Here is a 14,443-nt window from a genome sequence, read left to right on the forward strand (position 1 = left end):
CTCCAGACTCCATCTTCCCAATTCCTTTACTCTGTTTTTTTTTTTTACAAAGACAGGGTTTCTTTACAAATCATCCCCATCCTTCTTACTAAAAGTAATGTTTGAATCGAATGTCAATCAAGTAATTCATTTGCCTGTCTTCTTCCCTAATTTTTCAAATAAGGGAAGATTACATGCTACATCATTTAGATGTACACAGACAACTGTGTTTTCCTCTGTACAGGACAAAAGATTTCAGAAAATCAGAACAGCTGTTTGTTTCTTATTCACTGAACAGACTGGGATCTCCAGTTTCTAAAGTTACCCTGGCCAAATAGATTTCTGATTGCATTTCTTTTATATATATTCAGCAAGATCTCTCCCTATCAAAGCCTCCCATAGCACTTTCTACTAGGTCCATGGCAACTTCTTCCACCTTCTGGTCTAGAATTTCCATTGATGACATTGGTACAGCAGCTACTTGGTCTAATACTCCTTTATTGGTCATTAGTAACTAGATTTGACCACTAGAAGTTTGGTTTGGCAGTTCTGCAAAATATCCTGCCATGAGGGTCATCCAAGATTCACATAGCTGGGGACTCTGTACCATGCTGAGGAAGAATCAAAAGGACAACATCCGATATTGAAGTTATGTACTCACCATAACTATGCACCTGTGTTGTCCTTTATCATTCTTCCTCAGTTTCCCACCCTTCTCCCCCCCTTCCTTTCATCTTCTGGAGTGACCTTGTGGATATTGTGGAACTTTTTCTTCCAGGTCTGAACCCCACCTTGCTGTTCCTTCCTTCTTTGTGCATTGTCTTAGGATCTTTAAGGCAGCAAACTCGATCTGAGGTATTGTCAGTTGACTGGGGCATTATGGGTAGAGGAAGGAGCTTGACAGATCCAGAACCCATAGGTTGAGGAAAAGTGAAAAAGAACAGCAGATGTATAGTTATGCTGATTATATAACTTTAATATTTTTCTACTTCAGTATTGACCAGGAAACCAGATTACCCTCCTTGGATGGTCAGTCTACTTTTGGCATCTTAGAAACTCTCGACTAGGAAATCATGTAATGATAAAGGTTCAGATTTACCTTATGTATAGCCTAGCAGAGACTGGACCCATTTACTGTTCCAGTATCCTCATTTCTTGTGTTCTTAGTGGATTTGTTTGATAAGGGAGTATGTTTTCTACAATAAAAGTTCCTTTGGCTGCCATTTTGAGACACCACCAAGGTCTGTCAGTAATCCTTGGTTTCAGAATGTGTATGTAAGATGTTCCTAAGAGGACTGTTTTTGTCCAGGCCCCCATACATGAACCCTGCACTGCCATGGGACTTAAAAAAACTGACTTCACCTCTGCAGCCAAAGCTGACCTAAAGTTCTCTCTTAGACCACCTTATTTTTGCTGCTGTCACTTCAACTAAGTTTGTCTGAATTCCATGATCTTTCCCCAAAGCTACCTTACATTATTTTCCACAACAATAGAGTGGTACTTGGTATTCATCCAACCTTTATGCCCAAGGTTGCATTAGATCTCAGTCTAAGTTGGACATTAAATCTTCCAGTGATTTGAACAGAGGAGAATTTAAATTGTATTGCTTGGATTTCTGTAGGCGACTCTGCTTCTACTAAGACTGCACTAAGAACACAGGAAAATATGTTTGCTTATTTGTATCATTTGCTCCTAACAGGTAGGCAAAATGGGATACAATGGTAACATTGTCTTGGTGACTGTTAGACTGTATTGCCTTCAGTTGTTCTTCAGTAATGTCTGTAAGTCACACTAGAAGCTCATTCTACCAGATCAGTAGCAACTTCAGCATCACTTTTTTTTACTAATCTTTGTATGTATGACATTACATACATGTAGTAAACAGTGCAGACTTGATATTGCTTCAAGGGGTAAAAGCAACTTTTTTGGGGCATTTTATCTTGAAACTACTCAATCTGTTCTGTTGGGGTCTCAGTACAAGGACTACAGTGCGCAGGCTAGATCAATGTAGATAAAGCAGATTGATCCTTGTCATAGGTGTATACTAGGATGACAGCCACTAGGGCCTTTAGGTCAGGCCATCCAAAATGTATCCCACAAGTGTATGTGCCGTGGAGGTTATTTAAGGAGTATGTGTAAGATAGGGCAAGCTTAACAAGCTGCGTGTCTCCATTAGAGACATAGGTGCTAGACCCAGAGAGTGTGTTTCTGATTTCTCATCCACTGGTCCAGGTTTCTCTTGAATAAATTTAGGTAAGACCTGTGCTTCATATAGTTGAGAAGTCCTTTTCCAGAGAAGGCAAATTCCCTGAGACACATATCTGTTCCTCCAAAATGTCCTATTTATGTTGCAGAAATCTCAAGACTGAGTAATTCTGATGATCTTTATTTTGTAGATATGCAAAAGGTCCATTAGAGTGGGATCCAAGGAGGATACCTTGTATGTTAAGCAAAGATTGCCTCTCAACAGCCTGCAGGAAAGAGTATGGAGATAAGGCTTTGTGGTGATCTGCATAGGACATACTGTTTTACTCCTTGTATTTTTTTTTGTGAGGAATGTGTGTGTGTTGCAGTTGATGTTCATCGTGTTTCACTGTTGCAGTCATGACTGTAGGGTTCTCCCCTGCCGGCAGGCAGCTCCAGGTCGGCCAGAATCCCAAAGTCCGGGTCCGGCGTCGGCTGTTCAACCATGCTCCCTGACGTCAGAGCGCCAGGAGTACAAAGCTGACAGCCGACGCCATCTTCTCCAGTATTTCTTGCCGTGCGGTGATAGCAGTTCGCAAGTGCCGGTCGGCTGACTCCTGACGAATTTTACTGATATACTTCGGTCCGAAGACTTTCTTCTCCACTCAAAGCTAAGTATCCTGTTGGGGAAACTTTTTTCTTGTTCCACTCCGATGTCATAAAAAGTTAATAATTGTATTTCATGTGGGAAGCAAATACCTCATAAGGATTTTCATTCTTGCTGTATTCCTTGCTTGGGCCCTGACCACGACGTAGCTAGCTGTCGGTTTTGTGCTAGATTCAATCAACGTACAATTAAGCGAAGGTACGATTTTGCTTTTCATTACTTCGGTAGGCGCTTTAACTACAAAATGTCATCGGATACAGTCCCGGTTACCGGAGTTCACAAACGTCGCAAGGATAAAGACAGGCCTCCGAGGTCCAAATCTGATGATAGCGCACAAGCGGAGCCAGCTTCAGGTTCGGCCGTCATCAGTGAGGCGCTTTTGCAGCCCCTGTCGTCGGCCATTTCAGAACTGACAGCCGAAACGGACTCTCATGAGGAGCCAACCAGGCCTTTACATATTTCTGTTGCAGGACCTTCGGACAGTGCTCCTTCGGATGGGTCCGGAGCCGCTGTGCAGGTACCGGCTTCCGAAGGGGTTTTCAGGCCTACTCAGCTACTAATAAAGACAAAGCCAAAGACAAAGGCAAAGACTCCTTCAAAATCAAAGACTTCTACACAGGCCTCTTCTGAACTGGCTCCCAAGTCACAGAAACAATTACTCAAGATGGCAGAGGATTTAATTACTATGATTAGGGGTTCTCATCCCCCTCCAGACAAAAGGCCAAGGCAGGATGTTTCTTATGATTCCTCTGATAAGGCTTCTGTTTCCTCAGTTTCTTCTTCTGATCAGGAATATTCTTTCCCTCCTTATGAGGATTCTGATGCTGAAGAATCAATTCCTTCTGCTTCTTCCCCTGAGGATTTCTCTTTTGGGGAAACTTTACATGAAATGAGGGAACATTTCCACTGGGAAGGACAGGAGTTTTCGGAATCCAAGAAAAGACTGAGGGAATTTCTTCTTCTTCCCCCCCAACATAGACCCCTGGCTATTCCTCCTATTTTGGATATTGTGGATGATGCCTTTTCGGAGGCTAACTTAACCCCTGACTCTCTTCCTCCTGCTCCTGTTAAGCCTGATGGATATTACAGGGTTCCTGATTCTCATCAGTTTTTATACAAGAACCCTTCTGCTGACCCTGAAACCATTTCTCAGGGTCCTAAGGGAGTTAAGGCCGCTTTTGCCAAAAATCCCATTCCTACTGAAAAGGATTCTCGATCCTTAGAAAGATGGGGCAAAAAGGTGTACACTTCTGCTACTTTGTCCATTAGGGCTTTAAACTGTCAGTTTTATATGTTTAAATACCAGCAATTTCTATTGTCTGTCTTAAAACAAAAGCTTACTTCCATTTCTGCCTGTGCAGATGATAAGGAATTACATGACTTATTGCACGCCACTGAACAAGTTGGGAAGCATGGTTTACACTGTGAATTTGATGCCTTGGAGGCTTCTTGTAGGGCTGCGGCCTCTGGCACAGTCATTAGAAGGCATGCATGGCTAAAGGAACAAAATTTACCTGATCAAGTAAAGGCTAAATTATTGGATGCTCCTGTTCAGCATGATGTTTTGTTTGGATCAAAAGCTGAAGAGGTGATTAAAAAGATGGAGGATAAGGCGAAATCCATGCAAACAGTTAAAGATTTCTTACAAGTACAGCCTCCTAGATTTAGCAGGAGTTGGCCTTCAAAAAATTGGTCCTTCCCACTTCTGACAGGCCTCAGAGGGGTAGATATAGACGTTCCAGAGGGAGGCCTCAAACGCAAGCTGCTTATAGACCAAGACAGTGGACTGCTTCCACCCCTAGGGGAGGAGAGGATAGGTCGCAATCTCAAAGGAAACAAACTCAATGACTCCCTCTGTTGGGCTACAGGAACTTCTTGCCTGGAAGCCCCTCTAGGAGGAAAACTCTCTCTTTTTTATCAAAATTGGACTCAAATAACCCAAGACAAATAGGTTTTGGATGTGGTTTTAAGAGGTTACAAATTCCATTTTCATACCTTGCCAAGGCCAAGCGGATGGCCAGACCTTCCAAAGCATCAATGGACGGAGGCCTTAAACCAGGTGGAAGCTCTTTTGGCTATAAATGCCATAGAACTGGTTCCTCTTTCAGAGATGGGAAAAGGTTTTTATTCAAGGCTTTTTCTAGTCCCAAGAAGCAAAACTCATGGAGACCCATTCTGGATCTGTCGGTCTTGAACACCTTTCTAGAGATTCCAAAATTCAAGATGCTAACTCTACAGCAGCTACTTCCAATGCTGTCCAAAAATGCATGGATGGTAACTTTGGATTTAAAGGAGGCATATTTACACATTCCCATCGGGCAGGATCGCAGAAAATACCTCAGGTACAAAGCCGGATCGAGGCACTTTCAATTCTCTGTGCTGCCCTTTGGGTTATCTGCTGCACCCAGGGTCTTCACCAAATGCCTGGCTCCAGTAGTAGCTTTCTGCAGACTCAAGGGAATTCAAATTTACCCTTATCTGGACGATTGTCTAATTCAGGCAGACAGCAAGGATGTCTTACTCCAGCATCTAGAATTTGTACAGAACCTCCTCAAGTTCCTGGGATTCTCTGTAAACATAAGAAAGTCAAATTTGATACCATCACAACAAATAACTTTTCTGGGTGCTCTTCTAAACACCACAACCCAGATGGCATTTTTGACATCCGAAAAACAGTTACAGCTGGCTTCAACTTTCAGAACCTTGGCAACTTTAACTCATCTATCTTCAAGGAAATTCCTGCAGGCTTTGGGTTACATGGCCTCCTGCATCCTTCTCGTACCATATGCAAGACTACACATGAGGAAAATACAGTGGTACCTAAAAAGTGTATGGTCTCAGCATTGCCACAGTTTAGACATACTGATCTCCGTCCTTCCTTGCCTTCAAAAGGAATTTCTTTGGTGGTCCAGGGCATGTTCTGTAAACAAAGGGAAGCCCTTCCGTCTGCCTCCTGCCTCTCAGATTCTAACCACGGACACCTCGGATTATGCTTGGGGGAGCCCATTTTCAGGGCAATTGTTTGCAGGGCCTTTGGACAAAGGATCAGAAGCACCTGCATATCAATTTAAAGGAAATGTTAGCCATTCAGAAAGCTCTATTGGCCTTCAGGAATCTTTTACAACCAGGACAACTGTTAATACGGACAGACAACACCACAGTTATGTGGTACATAAACAAGCAAGGGGGATCTCATTCCTACCCCCTTTGCAGACTAGCCATGGATCTATGGAACACAGCTCTAGCTTGCAATGTGGATCTTCAAGCTCAGTTTCTACCAGGGAAACAAAACTTCCTGGCAGACAGTCTGAGCAGAAATCCTTCAGATCCACACGAGTGGATGCTGGACACCAAAATTTTCAGGATGATAACAGCAGTTTGAGGATGTCCTCACATAGACCTGTTTGCATCCCATCTCAATCATCAACTACAGACTTTTTGTACCAGGACTTTCCACAGAGAAGCTTGGAAAGTGGACGCCCTGTCTTTCAGTTGGAGGAACCTCTCTGGATATGCCTTTCCGCCACTTCCTCTTCTTCCACGGGTTTTATTGAAGATAAAACAGGACAAGCCCAAGTTGATAATCTTGCTGGCCCCAAATTGGCCTCGGCAGTTTTGGTATCCAACTCTAAAAAACCTATGCCTGGAGTCCCCTTGGGTTTTACCTCAGTCTCCGAACCTACTGTCCCAGCATCAGGGTCAGGTTCTACACTCTCATGTCAGAACTCTCAGCCTGGCGGCCTGGTTAATCCAGGGCCTTTGATTTCTTCTTTACTGCCCAAGCAGGTTATGGATGTCATTTTAGAAGCCAGACGTCCTAGCACTAGAAAATCTTATGCAGGAAAATGGAAAAGATTTTCTTCCTGGATGCAGGCTCAGGATTCTAATCCTCTTCTTCCTAACATTACTTTAATTTTACTTTACTTGACAGATCTCTTACATAAGGGTCTCTCTTTCTCTTCCATTAAGATGCATGCCTCTGCTATTTCTACTCATTATAATACAGACCCTCCCGTCTTTTCCCACAAGCTCATGCAACAGTTTCTCAGAGGAGCTAAGAACTTAAGACCTCCTAGATCTCCTATTCCTGCTTGGGATCTCAACTATGTTTTGGAAAAACTAACCTTGCCTCCTTTTGAGCCTGCTGCCTCTTCTGACATCAAGTTTTTATCTTGGAAGACAGCCATCCTGTTAGCCCTAACCTCTGCCAGGAGAGTTTCAGAGTTACAAGCTCTTATGGCTGTGGAACCTTATATTATTTTTCATCAAGACAGAGTATCTTTGAGGACTAATCCTACCTTCATGCCTAAGGTGGTTTCCAAAGTGGCTTTAAATCAAACTATACACTTGCCAACCTTTTTCCCCACTCCTCAAAATAAAGGGGAAAGGATCTTACATTCCTTGGATGTACACAGACAGCTACGTTTTTACCTGAACAGAACCAAGGACATCAGGAAATCAGAACAATTGTTTGTTTCTTATGCTTCAAGTTCCCAAGGTAAAGCCATTTCAAAACAGACCATTTCTAAATGGATTGCTCATGGAATCAGATTTTGTTTTTCTCACCATGGAAAGAAAATCCCAGGAAGTATACGGTCTCATTCCACCAGAGCTGCTGCCACTTCTGCGGCCTTCCTCAGGGGAGTTCCTACCAAGGACATTTTGGAAGCTGCAACTTGGAGTTCAGTGCATACATTTTCTAAGCACTACAATCTACCTCTCTACTCTAAGTCTAGGGCAGGCTTTGCCTCTGCAGTCTTGCAGGGCCTTTTAGCCGCCCCTTCCTCTTTATGACCTCCTCCCTTTCTTTCAGCTTTGGGATTCTACCCTACAGTCATGACTGCAACAGTGAAACACGATGAACATAGTACAGTTGTGTACACCTACCATAAATGTAGATGTTCGAGTGTCTTCACTGTTGCAGTCTGGGTTTCCCTCCCTCCTGTCCCCTCTTATTTTTACTTTTGTGTGTTTCCTTTTTTCACCATTCTTCTGAGGTGTATTTGCAAAGGTTTTGGGACCTTTTTCATTTTGGACCTTCTGACATCTGGGGCAAGAAAAACTGGAGAAGATGGCGTCGGCTGTCAGCTTTGTACTCCTGGCGCTCTGACGTCAGGGAGCATGGTTGAACAGCTGACGCCGGACCCAGACTTTGGGATTCTGGCCGACCTGGAGCTGCCTGCCGGCAGGGGAGAACCCTACAGTCATGACTGCAACAGTGAAGACACTCGAACATCTACATTTATGGTGGGTGTACACAACTGTACTTTGCATGTGCCTTGTCAGGTACATACTGAAGAGGCACTGTACTCGATGGGACTGAAGAGGGCCAAATGCAGTGGAACAATGACTTCCTGGGACCAAAAGGCTATGCCCTTGCTTTTAAGTTGAGCAACATAGAATGACTTCCTTACTACTTTAGATACATGTTGGTCGACAGCCAAGTTACTATCTACATACAAACCAAAATCCCTGAATACTGGTTCATCTCATAAAGGTGCGTTATTGGTGAAGTAATTTCCTAGGTGGTTGACTTCCTAAAGCGTACCATTATGCATTTCATGAAGCTGAGTTTTAAACCGTGGCTTTGGCACCAGTCATTTGTCTGTGTTCATTCTTCCTTTAGGATGTTAGTGTCTTGGCGGGATTCTGTGACGACTCCTAATTTGCAGTCATCTGCAAACATATTCACCCAGAGGCCCTTGACATTGGCTTTGACCTCTGAGAAGTGAATACAAAAAAGCATTCCCAGCACAGAGGTCTGAGGAACTTTGGTAGTGACCAGCCTCTGTGTGGAGGTGATTTCCCCTATCCTAACTTCCTGGGTTCTGTGAAAGCCAGCTTGGATGTCCAGCTTGTAACCTGGGGGTTTATGTCTATGTCCGTGAGTTTACTATGCCCAAGTGGAATATTGTATGAAATGCCTTTGTCAAGTCAAGCTAGCTGGTATGCACCATTTTGCCATCATGCATTGGCTTGGTGGTCTTCTCAAAGAAGTACACAAGGTTGAGTAGGCATAATTTAACCTTGACTAAAAGTGAATTGGATCCAGTGCTTGAATGTTTTGTATGTTCACATCCCATGATTATTTCCATGGCTATGCATATGAGGCTAGTCAAACTTATGGGTCTGTAGTGTAGTTTCCGGGGTTGAATGATGCCATGCATTTGTGCAGAGGGGATAACTGCTGCAGTTCTCCACTTGAATAGCACAAAACCTATCTGGAGGCTGTAGTTAAACAGTAGCTAAAGAGGTCCCAACAGGTAATGTTTCATGCTATTTAGGAGGCATCCAGATATTATTGGGGGTTCATCGATGCAGCATTTTTAGCCTTACAGATCACATCTAGAACCTGCTTTGTAGTTTGGAGGGGGTGATAGTATTTTCTGAGGGACTGCCAGGAGTGGGGGATAAAACTGGAGCTGAATTTGTCAGCCATCAGATTTGCTATATTTTCCTGCTGCTTGTAAGTGGCTCCAGTTACAATAAGTTCTACGCACTGCTGTGTGTTGCCTTTGAGTTTTTGGGTATAGATAAACAAAGGCTTTTGTACCTCATACTTGGCTTTGGTAGACCATTTACCTTCTTAATTGTTTGATTAGATTGATGAGAGTTTTGTTTGTATCATACTGGGCATAAATAACACTTGCTAATTTTAGCTATGACTTTTTTGTTGTTGTTGTAGTACAGCCGCAGCCTATTTGTTTGGATTCCACCAGAATGGTTTGTTTTATTGTTTGTTTTGGGCTTCCTTCTGGTTGACAAGCCATTTTTGTGCATGTATTGACACAATTGTATTGTTTCAGTGAACAGTCACTCATAGTCAGCTATGTTCTCAAGAGTTTAGGAGAACTTGAAATTTTGTAGGTTATCACTTAGTACAAAGTTTAGTGCAGAATAGTTTCCAAATGTTATGGGATTAGCCTGGGATCACAGAACTATTTTTATTATGAGGAAAGCATATTTGTGGTCTGACCTTACCAGAGAGGCCACTGCATTGGGTGGGTGGGGGGCCTACAGCATTCTCCCATGCTTATGAATACAAGGCCTGGTATGTTTGCAACCCTTGTGGGTGTATTGACTATATAGTCCACTGTGTTTGTGTTTACGTAGTACAGAAATTATAGGCCAGTTAGTTTCCAGTTTTGTAAGTATCCCACTTTATAGTGAGGTAGTTGAAGTCTTCCATGAATATTGTTTTGTGTTGAATGGTGAGGGCCTACAGTAAGTCCAAGTATGACTTAAGTGTTTCTTGGTTCATAGAGAGTGGCCTATAGTTTGCAAGGATATGGTATAGGACCTCGCCTGTGGAAATCTGGAAGTAGAGAAGGTCAAGCGAATCATACTGTTTGACTAGTCCTGAAGTGGGTTTGTTGGTGACATAGATTGAGACCCCTCCACCTTTGGTCCCTGCCTGCGCAGTAGCTTGACTGAATGTGTGGAAGGTTTTTGTCTCGTTGGATGCTGGACTGGTGGGGTGCTCTCCTTGGCTTTAAACCATGACTCATTAACTGTACAGATGTCCACATCCTCTAGGTTGAGGAGAGCCTGGAGGGAACGGAGCTTCTTGTTCAGGCTCCTAGCATTGAGAAATAACACCTCTAGATTCCTTGGGATGGTTTTGTCATGTTGGAAGGTTTCTCCGTTTGGCATTGTCTGAAAAAGGCAATATTGGGAGGGCAATATTTTAGCCAATATTCAAAAGCCCCGACAGGATAGGTATAGAGAACCATATCTGGCAAAGCAGTGTGGTCTTTTGACCATATCCTCCCATGCTGGTAAATATTGTATCCCCCCCCCCCCCAGAATGACTTTGGAAACTAAACCAGTTATGGAAGTCAGTCATCTTTTGTTTATGTTGTGGCGTCATCTTTGGTGAAGGTAGAATGCTGCTCAGTGCTAGACACATAGCCTGGGAGAAAGTCCAAGAGCTCCATAATGTCTGTCTTCGTATAGTCCAGTGAGTCACATCTCAGGTCATTTACACCCACCTGGACTATAACTGAGTCATACTGGTAGTTGTGGTCTAATGACTTGTGTAGCTGGATGATTTGGCAGATCCTAGTCCTTGATACATACATACCACTGACCATGATTTTCTCTTTATTCAGCCTGGTCAGCAGGACTTCTGTATGTCTTACAACAGAGTCTCCTGTGATTAAAATGTTGGCTAGTGTGTTATCTTGCCTTGTAGGCTTAGTAGTCAAAGCTGTAAAGGGTGTAGCTGTGTGTATTGTGTTGGGTGTTGTTTTGGTGGACTGCTTTTTGAGTTGCTGAGGATTTTTTTTGTTGTGGATGAATATGTAAGAGGTCTTTGGGGTTTAGGAAAGTTGCTTTTAAGTTCTTTAGGCTGTGCTGGTCTGTGTTGGGTCATTACTGTCTGTGGTGGCTGTAATGCTTGCTTTAATGACAATCTGATTTTTTTTGAGTGCTTTTTGTTGGAATCTTTCCTTCAGTGACATTGTGAAATTACATGTCTCTCGCACTGTATCCATTTCTCAGGATTAATTTGGTTGTCAGTGATCTTGAGACAATTCCTGCATTGTGTCTGGATGCCCAGATCTATCAAGTTGGTGGTGGAGAAATTGGGAAAGTGCCCATCCATTGTATGTGGTCTTTTTTAGGTGAACTAGAAAATGGTGATACAGCAGGCTAACTTGGATACTGAGAGGGCATATTCTACAACCAGGCTATGTATGTTACATTTGTGCATCACTGCTCCTCAGGACCCAAAAAAGTTGATTTTTGCGCAACTCAGTAAAGTTACAAGGGAAGTTTTAATGGGAAAATTTAGTTTCTAAGTGCCTCCATCTATACAAAACACTGCATAATGTCACTGAGTGACTTGCAGCAGAAATAGCAATGGTGAGTAAACCAACTAAAAAGACCTCTGGCCAATGAACTGATTTCACTTTAAGCCTCCTTGTGAGTTTCCCTTCTTGGACAAACCAGGCCACCTTTCTGCTGCCACTTGAATTGCAGTCCCAGTCTTCTTTATGTTAAACGACATTTTTGTTTGCTAAAAGTGAGAAGGTGTGCAACGCAAATCAACTAGCTACAAGTGAATTACAAGGCAGTTCTAGGCAGACAAGCCAGCATTGAGGAACGCACAGTTTAAGGCAGTTGCAAAGGATTCTAACAGTCTTAAGGAGAGGGCCTACCCAGTTTCATCTGTCAGTGTACAGTAATATGAGCAGAGGCAATAAAACTGCGAGGTGCTTCCACGGCCAGTTATACAGAAAATGAGACTGGGAGGAGCTTTCAAGGCCAGATATACAGTAGGATTAGGCAACTCAAAAGCCTCCAAGTTTAAAAGAACAAGAAAAAACTGGTGGTAGGAAACAACAAAACTGATTTAAATAGTAAAATAGGTGCAGTAGTTTCTGTACTTCCCTGGAAGTAAAAATGGAGTCCAAATGCTTTGTTTCATAGCTCCCAAGTTTCCAGGAGTCTAAACACTGCAGCACATTTGCCAACCTGCCCCTACCAAATTACCATCTGTGCACTGGTCTGGTGAATAGCGAAAGTGTTATTTGGCTGAACAGCTGAACAGACAACCCTTTTCCTCATATATATGTAGTCCAAAGGCATACAGCACACTTTGTTTTTTTTACAGTGTAATGCTAAAGTTAGAAACTTTCTTTTTAGTACATCATATTTGATTAACTCGATTAGGAGGTAGAAAGTAGTGCATTTTGGGAGAAGGGGAGGAGGTTGTGCTTGTAAGAGATTTTGAAGGTTGCTAAGAAGGCATGTTTGCAGCAAACCAGTCCAGGGATTACAGGATACATACGGACATGGATCAACCAAATCTATTGTTGCAGTAATTACGTTCGATTGCAGTAAATATTTCCATGTCTTGTGCATCACATTTTTTTTTTTTTTTTTTTTTTTTTTTTATAACTAGGAGTGTGGAAATTATCCAGGATTCCTTACAATTTTACGTGCATCAGGCTTTGATGGAGGAAATAAAGCAGACCAGTTAGACTATGAGAATTTTCGGCATGTTGTGCATAAGTGGCATTATAAGTTAACAAAGGTAATCTTAATTGCAATTTACTTTTTTGTTTATTAGTTTTCATTGTTTCTGACTATGGTGCCATTTTTCACTTTCATAATAAATGTCATTATGTATTGTTAAAAAGAAATCCTGATTTTTCTCCTGTGTGCTGGCTTCACTGATGTTTCCTTTATGACCCTTCCTTCCAGTAGAAGACCTTTTGTTAGCTTTTTAGTTTTTAACAGAGTGTCTTCATTACTGGCTCACAATGTCAACAGAATAATTAAAAGGAGCTCCTTCACAATGTTTCATCAATTTTTCTTGTCAAGCTGTCATTTTATCAGGAATTGTTTGCTCTTCAAAGTTTTGTTTCAACTGTCCATTTTAAAATGTTTTAGCTCATTTGCTGCTACTCTAATTTTTGGAAACCATCAAACATCTTTTCAGAAAACTGCAAGGGAAGGTCAGGAACTCCATGCGCTTTTTATGCTTGGAAAATTGTACATTAGTGTAGGCTCTTGTACTTTCTGTTAGATTTAAGTGAGACCTGCAAAGCCCATTGATGGAAGATTTTACAGGAAACCTTAAAAGAGGAAAAAATGTTGATGAATAAACATCAGTCTTCAGTATCCTTCTGCAGCCTCTGTTTGTCATTACACCTTGAGGATGTCTGCGCACTTGAGTAGGTCTAATTTTAGAAGTAGATATATTGCTGTCTCACCTGAGCACAAGCGGATATTGTCATTGTTCCCTTTGAACGGGTTGACATTAGTTGTGCACGGTATGTCTGATCTTAACCATGGAAGAAGAGATGCACTAGCCTGGCTGGATGTTTCTTCTCACACCATGGGGAATTCTACAAATATAAAAAATATCTTCCCATAATTTTCTTGCTGCAGATAAACTTTTTTATAATTTTGACAAACTTTCACCCTTGTTTGTAGTGAGGTTTGCCTCTGTAGCAGTCTTGTCCTCATGAATGATATCATTTAAAGTAGACTGGGATTTCACAAAAAGTTGAGGCCCTCTGCAGAGTTGTAATAGCCCAGTTAACATAGAAATATTGTTAAAGCGGTCATCAAAATTTGGAGGTTGTGTATGTGGAAGAAGCCTCATAAAAGAATGTTCATCTTGCTATTCAGTGTTGCAGTCCTAAATAGTTGTCTCCCCTCCATGCATGTAGTCCACATCTAGCATGATTTCCAGGGCTGTACTTTCCCCCACTGGCTTCAGCCAGCTCCCTCCTACTTGAACTTGAGGACATCTGAGATGAAAGAGAGAGATTGACAGATGCATCTTTAGATATTTCTTGCCACGCTGTTACAGGCAAATAATCTTGCACGTATTTTATGTCCACAGTTCGACCTGATAATCCATAGAGTAGTCTTTTTTTCTTTAGTCAGAGTAATTTTGATGTCATTGAAAAGAACTCTGTAGATTGCAGAAAACAGGTCATGCAAATCAACTTCACTGCTGTACAGAAAAAAAAAAAAACGGGGGGGGGTGTATGTCAAAGCTGTTTTGGTCAACAGTCAAGACAGCCTGGTTAAACAATAATCACAAACGTGACTTTACACAGAAAAAAACAAACTATAGCATAGTATGTAGATTTA

At 42.1% G+C, this 14,443-nt stretch overlaps 1 protein-coding gene across 1 annotated transcript in view; it reads left to right on the forward strand.

Annotated features, from left to right (window-relative positions):
• Nucleotides 1-14,443, forward strand: part of LOC122789852 (THO complex subunit 2-like) — a 2,223,396-nt gene that overhangs the window by 1,080,618 nt on the left and 1,128,335 nt on the right. The window contains exon 9 of the mRNA XM_044057286.1: nucleotides 12,738-12,869. Within this exon, the coding sequence (XP_043913221.1) occupies nucleotides 12,738-12,869 (132 nt within the window). The remainder of the gene's footprint in view (nucleotides 1-12,737; nucleotides 12,870-14,443) is intronic.

The sequence above is a fragment of the Protopterus annectens genome, chromosome 15.part0 (genome assembly GCF_019279795.1).
Source record: "Protopterus annectens isolate FY-2018-M chromosome 15.part0, PAN1.0, whole genome shotgun sequence".
Lineage (NCBI taxonomy): Eukaryota > Metazoa > Chordata > Ceratodontiformes > Protopteridae > Protopterus > Protopterus annectens.